Source organism: Mirounga angustirostris, unplaced genomic scaffold (assembly GCF_029215605.1).
Source record: "Mirounga angustirostris isolate CCGP_5_RB_7025 unplaced genomic scaffold, mMirAng1.0.hap1 SCAF_3, whole genome shotgun sequence".
Taxonomy (NCBI): Eukaryota; Metazoa; Chordata; class Mammalia; order Carnivora; family Phocidae; genus Mirounga; species Mirounga angustirostris.
In genome coordinates this window covers 167,478,471-167,497,638 of record NW_026991711.1, presented here as the reverse complement: position 1 = coordinate 167,497,638, position 19,168 = coordinate 167,478,471, and the positions used below count along the sequence as shown (strand labels likewise).

Genomic DNA, 19,168 nt, shown 5'->3' with positions numbered 1-19,168 from the left:
TAGATACTCTTTTATATAGTCTTATTTAGGGAACAAACTCTTCCTAGGTATAAAGCCCTGAGAACACTGCCATAGTTACTAAACTACTAGTGACCAGTTTCCATGCCCTTTGTCAGAGAACCTACTAGCTTTCAGGGATGTTTATTACTTTTACCCTGAGTTGACTCAATTTCCCATTTATCAAGATAGCTGTACTGCCATCTAGAATTACAGCCAAGAGGGAAAGGACAATGTGTGATTCTACTTACTCTGCCAACTAGTTCTTGAAGCTAGTCCTGTCCAGGGTTCTTCCTCCCAGATTTTTATGTAACCTTTGACTGCTCATGTCAGCACTTCTGCTTAGTAGTTGGCATAGTAAAGGGTACAGTCTTACAATGTTTTGTGAGATTGCCCTTCTAAATGAAATCAGATCATTTAACCCTGTCAGCAGTTTATCAAGAACAAAGTGATCAGCTGAAGATTTGACCTTAGGTAGTGAATTAAGGTGGACAAAAATACAGCAGGACTCTCAGGGTTTATAGAGTATATTGCTCAACCTGAGTGGCTAGTGTCATAAACCTTATGAAGATTTGGCATATTTCTCACTGAAATGTAAGTTTGAAAAGGAGTATTTTAAAGTCAAAACATGTGGGCTGTTTCTCTTTACAGCAACCACAAATCTAGTTCTTCCATTTTCTTTCCTAGGTTTTAACTGCTTAAAATCCTCATATAACTCACATTGTTTCTACACTCTTCCTGTAATTCCCTTCTCCCTGGTATATTCCACCTAATTTAATCTTCCAGTGTGCTTTTTTCCCCTCTTGGTACAATAATGAGCTGTTCAAAGATGCCATCTAATGCACAATGCCTCTGAGTACTGTGGCCACTGATTTTAAGTGTACTAAATGATCTTCAGGTTGAAAAGAGCAGAAGTCAAAGAAATACATGACAACACTGTAACCAGAGGCAAGGGTCAAACCAAATCATGGTCAGTTTGAAAATGCTTTAAGACCCCACTCACCATTAGGGCTGACTAGAAAGCACTGACGTTAGGCAGAGATGTAATGCTATGTGAACTAAGAAAGGTTACAAACAACACTAGTCGTATTTTAATTAAAATAGAGTTTATTAGCTTTTAATATAAACATGAGGAAGAAAAACCACGTAAGTTGTAGCATTCTTTTCAAAATAAAACTGCAATCAATACTTGAATCTCCAAGCTCCGAACTCCATAAACAATGTTTTTTGAGGTGGTAGATTGTAATATTTTATATACTGTTATTTATCATTTGTGTGTCTGTCCTTTAAAAATGATGGAACCTGCAGCACTCAATAGAATATGAAGCCCTGCTATACTGAGAGAAAGTATTCCTGGCCCAGAAATGCTATGTTTACAGGCAAAATTCCTATGATTACATTTGAGAAAGTAGGAGAAAGATTTCACATGGTTAAGAACACTAATCTTTTTTTTAACATTTCAAGTTTAAGTGACATCATTACCAATCTCTGAGAAGATTGATTACTTAACTCCCTGCCCTTTAAAGCCTGAGGTGAGGGTTCCTCTTAAACAGCAGGACTTGAAATGAGACCCCCTCCAGCTAGGTTAACAGGAAGGCTAGAAGAACTGTTTCAGATCACCTACTTTCAGATCACTACTATTAGTCCAGTTCCTTTCGGTTTGTTACATGTGAATTACCATTGCTCTTCATACTCTTTACAAATGTAGAAAAAAGAGATTCAGGTGACCAAAGCAGGTAAACCGCACAGCCCTGCAAAAAACGGTTTTAAAAAGGGAAGGGCACGTCTATGATGATACGAGGCATCCCTCCATTCTTAATGCAATTTTAAGCTTTGATACCTGTGGAGGGATAAACGCTACAAACTTAGAAAACACCATTCGAAAGTTTAGTTATTTCTTGTAAACTTACCCAGTTTTGTAAATTTTAAATATTAAGCTTTTCATTTTAATTTTTTTGTTTCAGCCAATGTGTGCCATCTTCAAGAGGGGCTGAAACAAAAAATTAAAATGAAAAGCTTAATATTTAAAATTTACAAAACTAGGTAAGTTTACAAGAAATGTAATTAAACTTTCAAATGATGTTTTCTAAGTTTGAAGCATTTATCCTTCAGCAGTGCCCCAGAGGGCCCATGTACACTAGATTAAAGCTTAAAGTTGCACTAAGATTTTGCAGGACACCTTCTTTTCACTACCTGCTTGTTACCACTGGACCACCATGTTGGTTGGAATTACGAAAACATCCTTTAATACATGTATTTAATAAAGAGGAAAATCATCAGAAAATGAGAAGCACCATTATAGTTCACAAGAAATGCAGCATGGACCCAACAGAAGTAGATAATCATTGATAACATACTTTCTCTGTTTATGATCCTAAACATACTAATATGCTAATAAGTAGTGCTTGCAAAGAATTTGAATGATAAGTGTTATTCAGCAGCTTTTTGGTTTAAACTGATTGCCAATAAGGACTAGCAGCTTCAATGATAAAGTAGGAAGGAAGAACCCTTCAATACCTAACAATGCTACAGTCTGTTCCTAAGTGGCTTTATGAGTTGTTGGGGGTCCCATGTTTTCATGGTAATACTGCATTGATTCTAAAGAAATATGCAGCAATATGGGGGGAGGGGGGCAAGAAAAATAGGAAAAACATAAAAGTTATATAGTTAGTGTCTTTAAAGTCTAAAAATTTAAACTATTAAAAAAAAACCCTCACTTAGTTCACAGCTATCAGCCTACATAGTAAGCAGATATCTGTGTGTGGGTTGGAGCTTTTGCTTTGGAGTGGTTTTTGTAACTCTGTTTACATTAAAAAGGACAAAAGAGTGTGTTGCATTGACAAGGTCCCATTCTTTCCTATGAGCATCATCCTTGTGGTGGATCCACGAGTTTCTTGAATTTGAAGTCTTTCTTTTAGATGAAAATACTAACTTTGCTGGTTTTTGAGCAGGAGAGGTGGTATTTCTCCAGTCCTTGTAGATTGAGGGGTTCATGATGTTACAACCCCTCCCTTCTCCCTTAAGAGAGGATGGCATTAGAGCGCTGAATACCAATGAAGTTATCAGCGCTGAAAGACCTTCTCATAGCAGCTCTACACAAGTCTTTGTATTTGTCTTCACACAATCTGGAAATGGCCTGGGAAAGTCAATCAAATAGAACACAAGAACAATTTAAAACAAGCGTTCCAACCTTAAAAAAACAAAACAAAACAAAACAAAACAGAAAGCATCACTGATAAGCCACACAGCCACACTCCTTTAGACAGTTCACAGTTACTGCTACTTTGGATTGTGGAGGTCTACATTCCCAGATGCTGGGGATGCTACTTCCTGCCAGTTCACTAAGGTAATATCCTTAAAAGGCTATGATTAGATACTGGGCAACGAAGAATTTGCTTATTTACAAACTGGGTTCCAAAGATGGCACACATTGGCTGAAACAAAAAAGGTATTTTGACAGGCTCCTTACAGCAGTATCACCTGTCCCTGTACACCTGTTCCTTCAACATAATGAACATACACCTGGGCCGAAATTAGCGTTTACTCAGCCATTCAACTTCTAGTTTTCATTGGTTATTATATTCTCTAAGCAATTCTAACAGGGCAGGCATGTCTGGACTTTATCAGAAGGTCAGAGGTCTAATGACCGAAGCACCAAAAAGTGCTATTTTCACTTGCACATTAACCATGGTAGAAAATACCTTACTGTAAACTACACCAAAGTACCACAGAAAGTGTCCATTTTAAATATGTCTTGAAATTTCAGTTGTGAATAATTTTGCTGTGTACTCACTAAAAAGTCATAAACCATAATTCCTTTGTCTCCTATACATTACCATTTCCATTAAAAATCCATGGGCTCTCTACGACAGTACCTAAAACACACATTATACAGTCTAAGTCTCAGGTGAGCCACGGATGCTTTGTCTAATAAACTCATGGGACTGAACTGTGGTATCTGTACAAAACACTGGCATGAATTTGTGAACGGAGTAAAAGACTGTTGAGAATGGTGAGTAGAGGGGCGCCTGGGTGGTTCAGTCAGTTAAGCGTCTGCCTTTGGGCTCAGGTCATGATCTCAGGGTCCTGGGATGGAGCCCTGTGTCAGACTTCCTGTTCAGTGGGGAGTCTGCTTCTCCCTCTCCCCCTGGCTCATGCTCACTCTTTCTGTTTCTCTCCCCCAAATAAATAAAATCTTAAAAAGAATGGTGAGTACGTAGATATGATTAAGGATACAATTGTAAGAAATTATTCATGTATGATTATATGGAAGGGTAGAGGTTCAAATGGAAAACCATTAAGAACAGATTAAATTTGACTTAAAATATTCTGAATTATGGTCACAGAAGAAATATCTATATACTTTTTAAAAATAATGTGAGATCCTTATATAAATCATAAAAGACACAGGAAATATGCCACCAAAGGGTTAATAAGCTCTTCGATGTGTTAATTTAAAAGCTTTCCATTTTGCTAATCACTGCTTAATGAGATTTAGCCACAGATGCTGGTTTTGGTGGCTGACAGAAAACCCCGACTAATGATTTCACAGCCTTACCTCTAGGTTTTGTGCTCTTTCTTTGCTAAGAGGAGCAAATAGAAAATTCAAGTTGTTGTCATCTGCTAAGGAGCGAAGGTCAAAGTAGTATTTGGCATAAACACTGGCGGGAACATTAATATTAAACTGAAGTAGCTCCAAAAAATGCCTTTCCATCTCATTCCTGGGGGAGGAGACAACACAACCAACACAAGACAATTTTAGTTAACTGGGCGATCTTCAAAAGTATCATTCTGAGCTACGGAGAGGGCTCTAAATTCTGTTTTGGAACAAACAGAGGCTACCCGGTGGATTAGTACACTAACGTTCAAACAAGGTACAGCTATTTGTGGTCCTCTCTGCATCCCAGCACTTTGAGTTCCGGACAAGGGGGAAGAGGTTATGGCCCTCTTATGCACTCCTGCTGCTGACTCAGGGGCTCATTCTTCAGAGGTCCATTAGTGCAGCTGTACGATTCATGCTCCACGCTCACTCACAAGGCCCCACTATAGTGATCAGATGAAAGGAATGATGTATGCTGTTTATTAGCTCTGAAGAACTTGCAGACATTTTCACCGGGCCGATAACAGGAAGGGGCTTATTGAAGTAGAGACGCGCCAACAAAAGGAGTGGGCACATCACCACGGCAACAAATGGATCCATCGAGAGCCACCGCTATTATCTCTGAGGGGGAAAAACTCTTGAAGCAACAAGGATTCATCTCAAATAAATAAATAAATAAGCTACACTGGATGGAAAAGGGAATCCCCTCCCCCTGCCCAGTGCATGGGGCTATGTCAAGGGGCATCCGTAAATGCCAGTCTCTGTTCAGCTTCATTTTACTACGGCAAGAAACTGTCACTCTGACAGGACAGGATGCACTTTTTTAAACTTTGGAGGGCAGAATGATGAAAGAGATGTCTTGGCTCGACTAAACTCACCATGATATGACCTCTGTGGAGCACTGGACTCAAACAGCCTTTCTCTCAGGGTGGGGATGCAACCCCAAGATGTGGCGCCACCCCCTTGCCAGAACAGAACAAGCACGCCCACAGGGGGCGAGTTCAATAAAATAGGAAAGGAAAACGTTGGGAGCAGTCCTTTGCTTCACATGACCATACAGGCTCACTTGCGCAGTGTTTAATAAATATAAAATTGACCACTTTCCCAGTCATCCTTTAGAGAATTACATAAAAATGATAAAAACCCGAACAAACATGAGCAGCTTACTTTATAACATATTTGGTTTCTCAGTTTTAAAGTTTTAGTATTTTATGCGTTGGACAGATCAACAAATGTTGATGTTCTCCCGTATGGTCCGGAGAGCATTCAGAATATGAGCAGAGATGAGGTTCTCATTTGTTGAATTTTAAACCCAGTTGAACCTACTTCCAAATTTAATTTCCTGTTCATATGGCTCTAAGTCTATAGAAATGTAAATCAGATAATGTTTTGATAATCAGCTAATCAGGACTTAATTTACTACAGGAATAAATGCACTTCACTGTCCCTTTTATATTTTATCCGCTAACACATTTTAATTGTGTGGAAATACAGTACTTCATAGGATTAACATGTCTATTTAATAAAGGTTTAATCACTGGAAAAAAGCATTATGCCTATAGAATATGCATCTTCTGGGTTTTTTGTTTTTTAAATAGCCAAACGGCTGAATAGCACACCATTTACAGGCACAGCAAATCTTCTGAATAGCAGCTGCTCAGTTTAACTTATTCTTTTGAAGGGGAATATATTCTAAAGCATAGATGTTGGAAAGTTTGAAGAAAAAGCTGATAGACACCAATTTTTCCATTTAAGACTCAAAATGAGACTATTAGAAATCGAAGGCAACAGCAGGGCGACAAAACAAATGTGTATTAAACACTTTGTTGTAATGCTTTCCAATTTCCAAAGATCATACACAAAAGCAGCCTATTTATTATCAACATAGCTCCTGGTGCTTCTCTGTTTATAACAAAAAGTATTGTTTGGAACTGGTCTTCCTGTAGCTAGACGCTGCCATCACTGCTCCTGGAAACTCACTCTGAAGAGCTCACACACCTCCCAGCATGTTCTGAGGTCTTCCCTAGAATCAGAGTCCCAGCCAGGTTCGTTGAAGGTTTTGAGAAAATTTCAGTTGCCACCATGGTAGGGCTAGTGTTCAAGATTACAAATTTTTCTTCCTTCAAGGGACCAGAGTTTGCAGACTGATGACAGTGGTGATCAAAGTCACTTTAGTTTCTGCCACTTCCAAAAGTACTTTTGTTTCATTTCAAATCCATTATTTGCCATTACCCCATTTGCTACCATGGCTGCAAGCAACATCTCCATGCCCACTCAGGTTCCACTATTATCAAAAGCCATTTGGACAGCCACCATCACTGGTCTCTTCTCCTAGTCATAAGTGTCCTCACTTCAGTTGTAAATATGCACTTTGGTAATTCTGAATGACAATCTTATCTAGAGTAACGGGCAAAGGTAACAAAAACAAACTTGCCACTGCCTGCCATGATCTTAATCTTCCTACGCTGTTCCGTATAATCAAGACGTGTTCTTCCACATTTTCCCAAATGCCACCCACAAAGACATTTTCACTCTCACGAGGGCACTTCGAGAATCTACTGGAAATACCTCGCTGGCTCATCCTGCCTACCACCCTCAGGGTCCTTCACGGAAGCCAGGGTGACCAGATCGAAAGCCCTCGTTAAGTCTGGTGTTTCAATCCTGCGTCAGCGTGCCACTTGTGAGCACCCCCCTCATGGTTGACAGAAGGCCCCACAAAGCGCTGCTGTGATTGCCGAGTGGCCCCGGAGACTCTCGAATGCCACGGGCACTGGCTGATGTCCCAGGGCTGCTTTTCAGGACTGCCTGAGAAACAGGAGCTTCCTAACAATTCAGACCTACTTTTAAACAGGTGCAATACTGCTAGCATGGGAGGAGGCAGGAGAACTGGGACCTGAAACCTTCATACATGTGGCTACTTTTGTACCATGATTTCTGTAACAACAGAACTTCATATAAAAAGGAGAGAATGAGGGACGCCTGGGTGGTTCAGTTGGTTAAGCGGCTGCCTTTGGCTCAGGTCATGATCCCAGGATCCTGGGATCGAGTCCCACACTGGGCTCCTTGCTCAGCAGGGAGCCTGCTTCTGCCTCTGCCTGCCTCTCCCCCTGCTTGTGTTCTGTCTCTCTCTCTGACAAATAAATAAATAAAATCTTTAAAAAAAAAAAGGAGAGAATGACCAGCAAAAGCTGACTCACGTTGAAGGTATTAACCTCTCAATGGTCTAGAGGCCCTAAGACCTTAACAGTGGCCAAACATTTATTTTAAAAGTCAGACACAGGCCTCTTTAAAATGGACTGGAACTCATAAACAGCTTTAAGAAAGCCATGAAGATTATTTATAATACTGTGTTGGGCGTAAGCCTGTAAAATGTATGCCAAAAACCAGCAGAAATACACACTTCAATTTACCAAGCAGATTATTGAAACAACAACACATCAAGACCTACCAATTAATGACAGGAAATAGGAATTGTTATACCATAGCCAGATAGGAAGTCTGTAATTTTATGCCTATTTCAGTTCTTTGCACAATGTAACCTTTAAAAATATTTCTTGAAATGTACACTTTACTGGAGCAAAGGAGGCACTGGAAAATGGTTAGAAAGTTCACCAAACCTTACAAACTCACATGTCCTCAACTGTAATGTCCTTGAGGATCTGGCAGTAGTCCACATTCCATACAGCCTGATCGTCCCAAACCTTGGAGGCAAGAAGAATGGCTCCCAAAACAATTCTTTTCCAGTTAGTGGGACAAATGTCGATCTCAGCGTAAGTTAAAAGCCTTTCTAAGTAAACCTGCAAAAGTAGAGCACTGGTCTTTGATTTTAGTTCAGTTTAAGTGCTGTGATAAGAACTGTTAGGAATGACAGATTTCATCTGTTTTTGACATGCCTTTTATTCTTACAAAGGTCTACAAAGACTTGGCCCCGGCACCCAAAGCCAGAGGCCAGGTCACAGTTGTAGGTCAGATAATTCTGTTGCCTACTCTGCCCATGTGAATTTCCAGCCTTGGTCACAGGAATGAATGAACATCTCAGCAAAGGGCATCTTGAAGACAGGCATTGGGTTATTACCCTTCCCATTCATAAAGGGAAGTGATTCAATACAACTGATTGCAGATTCGAGTTGTTTAATAAACCCGAGTGCCTACCCCATGCAAGATACTACACCTGGCTGGTCGTTACACGGTCATTTTACACAATACTTGAACATGTAAAACCCTGGTTAATATTGAGCACATTTTTGCCTTCCCCTTTTCACAGTAAGCGTTTTGTGGCACAAGCCTGAAGATAGAAACTGGTGGTCAAGAGAGCCCCCCTGTGGCTGCTGGGTGGCATGGCAGGACAGCAAGTACAAACAGGTATGCTGGAGGGCCGGCCTTCACAACCCTCAAGTAGGCCCCTAATAGAGAGTGTCTTTTAAAGGAACATACATGCTTCGTCTCCCCCTCTGATTTCCCCCACTTCATTTTTCCCTTCCTTCTCCTAATGTCCTCCATGCTATTCCTTATGTTCCACAGGTAAGTGAAACCATATGATAATTGACTTTCTCTGTTTGACTTTTTAAGGAGGGCACGTACTGCATGGAGCACTGGGTGTTATAGGAAAACAACGAATCATGGATCACTACATCAAAAACTAATGAGGTAATGTATGGTGACTAACATAACATAATTAAATTAAATTTAAAAAAAATAAAGGAACATATATGCATACAAAGGACAATCCTTCTCCCATCCCCTCACTTTCACATCTCCATTATTATTTCACGATAATTCGTTTCTGTCTTATGTTACCCGCAGCTTAGTCAGTTCTGGTGGTTTTAAAGTGCTAACAGAGCCTCCAGGTTCTGCACCGGGGGACTCCTCTACACTCGCTGTAAGAGACTCCTGGATCTCTCTTACACTTATCAAATGTCCGCTCCACCCAGCCCTGGGCGGTTCCCAGCTGAGTAAAGATTACAGAGGTAAGCCATGATTCGTTGTGACTTCAAAGGGTTCTCTACAGAAGAGTATATATGGCATTTGACAAGAAGAGAAGTCCAATTTTAGAGTGTGTTTATTGTCTGAAGGTTGTCTGGTTGCCAGCATTTTCCAAACTCAACTGTGTTTTCAAAAACAAATGGTTCTTGAACATTTTATGTTCTTAGTGAAATTCTGCTCCCATTCCCCCAAACTCAGCCCTCTCAGGTATTCTAAGAATGAACAAGTTGAACCTACATGATCCAACTCTCTACCTTATGGGAACAATCAGAGGCACTTGTACAATACTGGGGGTCTCTCAACTTTCTCTGTCCCCTTTACTGGCAAACCTGGAAGCTGCCCAGCCTCACGGACTCCGCTGGCTCTCCTGTCTGCGGAAATGAGATTTTCTTCTTCTCACTGAAGTAACTCTTCTTTCGGTGATCCCATCCCACTTGTGCAGAACTATTCACACAATTATCTCTTTTTGAAGAATTTTTTCCCTCCCTGAGATTTTTCCCAATATGAATGGATTTACAATGCCCACTGCCCCCATCCTACGGACCCCCGCCCCCAGCTCCAGCCAGCTTCCTCTCGCTTTTGCTCACAGAAGAATGCCCCATGCTGACTTATCTCCCATTCGCTTCCTAACTCTGGGTAGTCTGCCCCCTGCCGCTATCACTGCCCAGGTCCTTGGTGCCTTCAGTGCAACTCTGCACTCCCCAAGCCTTCCCTAGTAACCTAAAGGGCACTACCACTGGCCTCATTGCTGGGGCCTCCATTTGCCTTAATCCTGTTCCAATCCGCTGGCCGTTTTTGTTACCTCTACCTCCACTGGTGATTTGATTTCTATCTGTCACTTCTCAGCTGTATCACCGTCACCGCGTCCTTACCTCCCTGCCTCCACTCTGACTCCCACTACAGTCTATTGTCCCCAGAGCAGCCAGGACAGCCTCTTCAATGAACAGCTCTTCATACCCCTGTTCGAGATCTGCCAGAGGTTTCCCATCAAACAAGTAACAGTTTCCCTTCTTCCCAGGCCTGCGAGCTACAAGACCCCGGAAGATCTGGCCTTGCCCTTCTGTGATCTCATCTGGCGTGTTGTTCCCCTCATTCTTCCTCTGACCACTGGCCACTTCGCTGTTCCTTGAATACACAAAACATGCTCCCGTCTCAGAGTCTTGCATTTGTCCCCTCTGCCTATAATGCCAGAGTTCATCATCTTCCTCAGGTAGGCCATGGTTCAGGTGTTACCTCTTTAAAGAGGCTCGTCCTAATCATGCTATCTAAAATGGTGCGCCCCTCTGATCACTTTACCCCTTCACGCTGCTTTCTCTTCCTGGTATTTACCACTACCTGAAATATTTAGGTAACACTCTTTTGGCAAAACAAAAAAACAACTCATTTCTTCCTTGCTAGAATATAAGCTATATAAAGGCAAGAACTTTATTCCACCTGTTTTCTCCTCTGTCCCCAACACTTAGAATAGTGACACAGACTTGGTATTCGATGGGTATGCAGTGGGCAACTGCTTGGCATTCGGCCTTTTGACCACACTCTCCTTGAGCCTCTCATCTTGGCATCACTTTTATTATTCCCTCCTGGGTCCTACCACTCTAGCCACTCCTCTGAGGACGTGTCCCTTAAATGCTGTTAGTCCTTACAGATCTAGCTTCTATCCACTTTTTATTCTATACTTTTCTCTGCATTTGAACAGCTACTACTCTTACCAAATTCCCTATGTCTAGCTCGGATTCATGCTCAGTTCCATATATTCAAGTGATGACTAGACAGTGTCACTCTGCTGCCTCACAGGTAGGTCACACTTAACCTGTCCACAAAGAATTCCCCCTCTCCAACCCAGATGCTCTCCTTCCAGCATCGCCTTGCTCCCCATGTGGGAGGACCACTCCTGCCTCTCTGCAGCCTGGGCTAAGCACTCAAATGGTCTGTGGCTCGAAGAAATGGCCTGAGGGCTCTCTACTCAAAAAGCACAAGCCTCCCTCCTAAATTCTAACTGGATACTAAAGGAGTACAGGCGCTGACCTAAGTATTTTTTCCCTTCAGCCCGTGCAGTTAACTTTCCTGTACACATTTGCTGTACAGAGCAGTGAAAATAACCCCAGCTGCCTCTCACTTAAATAGAATTTATTTTTCAAATGATAAAATCTTACCACAGGAATTCTGTATGGATAACACAAAGGTCCTTGCAAGTACTTCTGGTACTATAATCCTGGGCAACTTCATAGGCAGGCACAAGAGGACACCAGGGATGGATGCACACCCGTCATCCAAGGAACAGAGAATTTAGGGCAGTAGTTCTCAATCAAGACACACATGAGAACTGTGTGGGGAATACTGAAATAATCTGGGACTCAGCTTGGACCTACACCAAATGAGTCTCTGCCTGAGGACCGGTTTTGTTACTGCCCCTGTCCTAGGCCAGCTCCCCCCAGCGCACCTTCTGAGTGTGTATGTGTGTGCTCTGCATGTACATCTGCGTGCTGCGGTATGGAGGGAGAAACCATGCAGGGAGAAACCATGGAGGGAGAAACCATGGAGGGAGAAATCTCTCCTGCTGCCTTTAACAGCAATTCTTTTGTGATGAGAAAAGCAACAGCAACGTTTTGAAAAATAATGATTATATTATTAAGCTCGAATGTGTGCATTGTACTTTCAATAGGTTTCTCTTAATAAACTTCTGATGATTTCAGGAACCTATTTTATGTGAAAGGCGGGACCATACCCTGTGCATAAGACTGAAATTGAAAAAAAGAGGCTGTAAGAAAGAAGAAATATCTTACCAAAGTTACTATTGCACATTCAGCTGTTAGCTGTGCAGCACTGAAAAGAGTACGAACAAATCTGTAAATAAATTTATGTTCAGGATCATGCTTAAAGTATTCCTCTGGAACCTTTTCTCGCTGAAAGAAGAAAAAAAAATGCAGTATAAGTATCCACCGAAGAAAAATACTTAAGTGCCCATAATACAGCAGTCTTTACATTTGGGCCCAGGTGCTCAAAATTATTTTGATTGGGTAACATGTCTTTTAGTTTTTTAAATATAAACAATGGGATCTCAAAATACCATACTGATTCAATACTCACCACCATTCATTAAAGAAAAATGCAGGCATGACCTCAGAAAATTTATATATATTCCTTTTTATCAAAACGTAAGCTATTTTTAGGCTCAAGAGTCTGGTTGATTACCATGTTGTATTTCTCTGCAATCAACTTTGAAAAAACAATTTTGGGGCACCTGGGTGGCTCAGTCAGTTGAGCGTCCGTCCAACTCTTGGTTTCAGCTCAGGTCATGATCTCAGGGTGGTGAGATCAAGCCCTGCGTGGGGCTCCACGCTCGGCAGGGAGTCTGCTTGAGATTCTCACTCTCTCCCTTTTCCCCTGCTTGCCTGTCTGCACGTGTGCACATGCGCACACTCTCTAATAAATAAATCTTAAGAAAAACATTTTCAGTTCCCTGTAACCATAAGACTCTTAAGTCCGTGCTGACCTATGCAAGAGTCACTAGCCACACGTGGCTGTAGAGAACCTGAGGAAGTGAGTTTTAAAATTGTTATTTTAGGGATGCCTGGTGGCTCAGATGGTTAAGTGTCTGCCTTCGGCTCAGGTCATGATCCCAGGGTCCTGGGATCGAGTCCCGCATTGGGCTCCCTGCTCGGCGGGGAGCCTGCTTCTCCCCCTGCCTGCCGCTCCCCCTGCCTGTGCTCTCTCTCTCTGACAAATAAGTAAAATCTCAAAAAGATAAAATTGTTATTTTAAAGGATTTAACATTTAAATTGTTTTTTAATTTTCTTCACAGAGATCATAACATACTTGTTAGGTTTATTTACAAATACTTATATTTGTGGCTACTGAAAATTATCTTTTAAAAAGATACATTTTCTGTTATCTGGGTCCATTTACTCACTTTAGCTCACTAATTCTACAAAGCTGCAGCTCAGTTCTTGCTCTAGCATATCCCTTATACATCATTCCTTTGGTAAAATGATTAGACACAACATGGAGTAGGGAAGAAGACTTAAGATGATTTTGACTTCAAGCTGGAGGGAGTAATTTTCTCCTGGTAATTAATTTCAAATCAAATCAGCATGAAATAAACCCAACTGCATGAGAGAAAAATACAACTTTAATAAAACTGACACTTACTGTGAGTGGATGTGATCTCTCATCAAAAATATCCAAGGATCTATTTGCATCTCTATAAAATAAGAACGTGCATTTTAAAAATTAATTCAGGAATTAATATCTTAGTAAAGTATCTGCTGGAAGTAGAGAGGGGAGTGGAAGAAGCTTAACCTTCAACAAAGCAAACAGTTTTACAAATTCTTTTGCATTCTGGCCTTCAGAGGGTTTCCTGACGTCTGTGAAATCTCTTCTACCACGACCAGCCAAGCCAGAGCTGCCTTTCAGAACCCTGACTTTCCCTAGCAGGCAATGCTAGTAAACCAAATATATTTTCACTCCTCTAACCCCACATTGGAATACATAAGAACATCTTATAAAGTAGTAGTGGTGGGCAAAGTCTTTAGAATTTAATAAATGTGAATATGAAATTCATGTTTTTCCCTGTTTTCTTCTCTCTATAGTTCTCTATATATTATCATGTATTTCTTCTAGTCTCTCTTAAATAGTTTGAGTTAAAAATGTAATTTTTTTCTTAAATTTTAAGAAACCAGTCTTTTCATTTAAAAGATTACCACACTAACATGCTGTGCCCATTTGGACAGTGGTTCTCCAGGTGTGTGGTCTGTAGGCCTCTAGGGCTCCCCTTTTCAGAGGCCCATGAAGTCAAAACTGTTTTTATAGGTATACTAAAGACATTACTTGCTCATACACTTTTGACATTTGCAGTGACTGTATAGAAAATAAAAGGGAGTAAAACTGCTTGTTTCTGCGCATGAATCAAGGCAGTGGTACCCAGCCGTACCTAGTCATTCCGGTCTTCACTGCCGCTTGCAGTTGAAAAAAATTCTGCTCTACTAAAGAACATCCTTGATAAAGCAGTAAGATTTAACAGTGTTATTAAACCTCGATCCTTCTAATATTCTGAATAAGTAGAAAGTATTTATGAAACACTTCTGCATGCTGAAAGACAGTTAAGGAAAGGCACTTGTGACTTAGTTGTGAGCTGAACAAGCCACTTTTTTCACAGAGCATCATCCTTTTTTTAAGGTACAACTGACAGTCATTCTCTTAAAAATGAACAAAGTGAGGGGTGCCTGGCTGACTCAGCTGGTAGAGCATGGGGCTCTTGACCTCAGGGTCATGAGTTCAAGCCCCATGTTGGGTGTAGAGTTTACTTAAAATTAAATCTAAAAATTAAAAAAAAAAAATGAACAAAGTGGGGCGCCTGAGTGGCTTAGTCGATTAAGCATCTGCCTTCGTCTCAGGTCATGAGCCCAAGGTCCTGGGACTGAGCCCCGCATCGGGCTCCCTGCTCAGCAGAGGAGTCTGCTTCTCCTTCTCCCTCTGCCCCTGCTCCTATGCTCTCTCTTGCTCATTCTCTCTAATAAATAAATAAAATCTTAAAAAAAAAAAAAGAACAAAGTGAGCCTGGAACTTTAAGAAAAATAAAGTATTTGTTGCCAATGATAAAATTCAGACTATCAAGCTAAAAAAAAAAAATCAGGATTTTGGAAAACATGTACCTTTTACTGTGAGCTTCATCTACTGTAAGCTTGATAGCTTCTCAATACTTAAAGGCTTTTCTGATAAGACAGGTGGTGATACTAACAGAAGTGAGTTTTTGACACTGTATAAAGAAACGTGAACTAGTACTTTCCAACTGACTAATGCCTAATATTCTAAAACCACATACAGGTAAAAGATCCATTCAGTGTGCAAGATAGATCAATGGGTATTAACACAGTACAAGTTCACTGATACGATTTAAAATTCCATTGAATTTATATAAATATATATATATTTATATAAATTCCATTATAATCTAAGAAACTAGTACTTGTGGACTTTTAGTAAAGTATCACAGAATATCCACAATATCTGAAGCCTTTAAAAGTACACCTTTTTCCAACTATATATCTGAACAAGGCTGGGTCTTCATACTGTTTCTTCAAAACAAATCACCGAAGACAGGATATGAGAATGAGCTGTCTTCTATTAAGCCAGATAGTAAAGAGATCTGTAAAACTGTAGATCAATGACATACTCTTCACTCAACTTTTTTGTTGTGGAAAAGTTACTTTTAATAAAAAAAATGATTTATGTTAACACTGGGGTTCCCAATCAGGGGTGATTTTGTTCTCCAGGGGACACCTGGCCATGTCCAGGACACAGTGTGGAGGGAGGGAGATGCGCTACCGGCATCTGGTGAGCAGAGGCCAGGGGGACTGCTAAATATCCTATCATGCATGGGACAACCCTCCACAACAAAGATTCATCTAGCTCAAAGTTTCAATAGTGCCATAAAAACCCTGTTTTGACATACAGTGGATTTAATTTTTAAATCCTCAAATTTAATTTCTAATACAGTAAATATCAGTATAACCCAGATGAACAAATACTCTTTGAGTCTTCAATAGTGTAATAAAAGCACTCTACTATCTATTAGATATTCTAATAATATCTATACTTGTTACCTAACACTAAACTTAGTATCTTGCAAATTAGCTAGAATAACAAGACAGGTTTTAAAAGAGCTCACCTGTTCTTTATGTGGTAATATATTGCTAAGGTCACACTGTGGAAGGAAAAAGAAAATTGTAACAATTGATTTTATCATGTTAGGCATGAAGACATTATTTTAAAAGGGGTTGGGAGGGAGACAGGATCCTTCCAGGGGCCCAGGGGCCCTGAAATCCTCTAATTCACAGAACAGTTCATATGGGCACTTTCCCCCTTGTTTTAGTCCTTTGGCTTTTGGCAAAAAAAGGAGGACCAAAAAAAAAAGGAGGATCAACTGTTAGAAGACCTGTTTTGGTCCATAATTATAATATATAAATTATTACACATTTTCCCTGTCATTTGTCCTTTGTCATCATACTACTCACAGAATCTTTCCTCCTCCTCTACAAGTTTTATCTGTTTGTACACATGCTTAAATTTAAGCCATACGGTAATTTTTGTGTTTACTAAAAAAAAAAAGGTTAGGCCCTGCATTTCAATTGATTTAGTTTACTATCCACCAAACCCACCCACTTTCCATTGTTTCCCTAAAAGTAAAGTGTTCCATACCAAATAATTGAAGATCACAATTAGAAAATTTCATAGCAAATATAAGTACCCACAAAATCAATGATAGGTCTAGCTACCCTGAAATAAGCAGTGCTAACAATGCAACATAATACTACACAGTATAATATTTAATGACAGGTATTTCCAAATTAGTTAAGTATTCATGAACAGATAGACGTAAGTCCTCAGACACTCTTTACGTTACTATAGTCCTGTTATTCACAGATGTTTTGTATTAGGCAACAAAGGGGTTCTCCTAGTTAAGATACATGCTTCCCTTTGCCCTCAAGATGTCTGAAATGAAGCTCAAAACTACTGAGGGAAGGCAAATCTGAATTTTAGAGCTAGGTCTACAGAATATGAGCACTTGTAAAAAGGCCTATAATGCTATTAGCATCAAAGATGGATACTTCTATAGTGCTTCAAACAGTTTCATCTTCAATTTGATTTTAAAATCACAGAATTCAACGTTCTATGCTGAAAAGAACCACAAAACCTTAGAGAGCATTTAATTACACAACCCATCTTACACATAAGGAGCCAAGGCTTAAAGCTGACTTGCCCAAGGTCCCACAGGTGGTCAGAAGCAGGTCTCAGTCTCCCACACTCTAACCAGGCAGCGGTTCTCCAAGCTTGGCTGCACACTGGGATCGCCTGAGGAGCGTTAAAAACTGCTTGGCTTCCACCTCCAGATGGTCTGATTTAACTGCCACTGGGTACGACTCGGGCATCAGAAGTGCTTTTAAAGTTCCCCAGGTGACTGCAATGTGCAACGAAATCTGGAAATGAATGACTCATTCGGGATGCTTCTGTCCATACAATTATGCCTCGTATCCTTCCTCAGGCTATCAAAAAGCTTGTGAGACTGTGGTAGGGGAAGGGGGAAATGCATGTATTTTGAAACATAGATTTTTGAAAAAAGTTGCACAAGTGATTCTAATAAGGCTCCCACCACTGAGAACAATGCACTACCTCAATGTAAACATTTTTCAAAATCATTCCTAAAAGCTAATTTGCCCTATTAATTTTCTCAGTAAACCTTTATTTCATCAATAATAAATGCACTGAATTGTTATTTTTAAAACTTAATGAAAGCAAATTAAATTTACTGTACTTCCACAAATTAGACTAAGTTGGGAAAAACAAGCATGAAACCTACTTTGTCTGAGCAAGGTTAATCTTTAAAACCACTTCTGAATTAAATACTAAAACATCAGAATCTTTTGAACTCAAAAGCTGGGGACTCTAACCAAAATAGAGGTTTTTTTACACATGGATTTAGTGTCTTGGCTGAATAAAAACATTCAGCGATTACTTGTTAGGTGTCAAAGCTCAGGACTTCAGAATTTTGGGGCTCAGTTTTTGCTGAAACACAATTTGATCTCTACTACTGTTATAAGAGAGAGAGGAAAGTTATATTATTATGACTGTGAACTTGTTTTTAATTAAAGTAGAAGTTACTGATAATTCAATGAGCTGACAAAGCTGGTACATCAGAAACAAGATTAAATTTACAAGCCAATTTTTTTAAGACTAAAAATTAAAGATGAGAATATTAATATTTTGTAGTAGTGTTCCAAACTGTGTTCTGGAACATCAACACTCACGTCCCAAAGAGACGTTAATAATGTTCTTTGGCCAATCGTGATGAAGTCAGGAAGCTCTGCATATCCAGTTTTGGGGGGTTTCTTTCCTCCCTTAAGTAAGCTTGAAAGGTTCATCTTAGGGTGTTCTGAAAGTGCAACTTTAATTGTGGATTATAAGGTGCTCCCAGAAATTAAGGAATAGTTTCCATCATAACACTGTTCGTGTTTGCTGAAGTATAAACTTGACCACAGTTATGTTTCCAAAACTATCTCTTTCATTGTTCTCTGCTGTGGTTTTCTTATAAATGGACTGATATAGTGTCCTAGAGATATATTTCTATATCTATACACATATATAAAGTTAAAATTAAGTATATCTATTAAATTATAATTTTCAGTTGAGCAAAATTTCATCCATAAAGAAATTAAGCTTGAGAATTTGTTCCTTAAGATTGATTTGGTGTATTTTCCCCTCTTTGGGAGATAGGAAGGAGAAGTTAATTTTCATACAGAAATAGTGCAGGGAAAAAAAAAAAATGCATGATGGGGAAAATCTGACAAAAATCAAATTAAATTTAAATGCAGATACACTTTGCTGCCAGTAGGGGACAAACTATTCCTTCTTTCAAGAGTAGCTTCCAAAGTAGTACACATTGTTTTAGGCCCATAATTCATAAAGAAATACTTTTTTTCTAGAAACATCCAATAAAAAGCACCTCTCCCTCTCATTATGTTCAACAATGTCTTAACAATGGAAATGTATTAAGTAAGAAGTGTACTTTTCCTGGGATTTTTTTATTTGCTA

At 39.8% G+C, this 19,168-nt stretch overlaps 1 protein-coding gene across 2 annotated transcripts in view; it reads right to left on the bottom strand.

Moving 5' to 3' along the window:
- Positions 1-1,086: 1,086 nt before the first annotated feature.
- Positions 1,087-19,168, bottom strand: part of CCNYL1 (cyclin Y like 1) — a 36,407-nt gene continuing 18,325 nt past the window's right edge. Inside the window, exons 5-10 of one of the 2 annotated variants that reach the window (XM_045868110.3) lie at positions 16,248-16,283; positions 13,730-13,781; positions 12,364-12,483; positions 8,228-8,394; positions 4,556-4,718; positions 1,087-3,133 (exon numbers count right to left, since the gene is read on the bottom strand). In XM_045868110.3, the coding sequence (XP_045724066.1) occupies positions 3,017-3,133; positions 4,556-4,718; positions 8,228-8,394; positions 12,364-12,483; positions 13,730-13,781; positions 16,248-16,283 (655 nt within the window). In that variant the 3' untranslated portion in view covers positions 1,087-3,016. The remainder of the gene's footprint in view (positions 3,134-4,555; positions 4,719-8,227; positions 8,395-12,363; positions 12,484-13,729; positions 13,782-16,247; positions 16,284-19,168) is intronic. The other variant, XM_045868112.3, reaches the window with a different exon arrangement.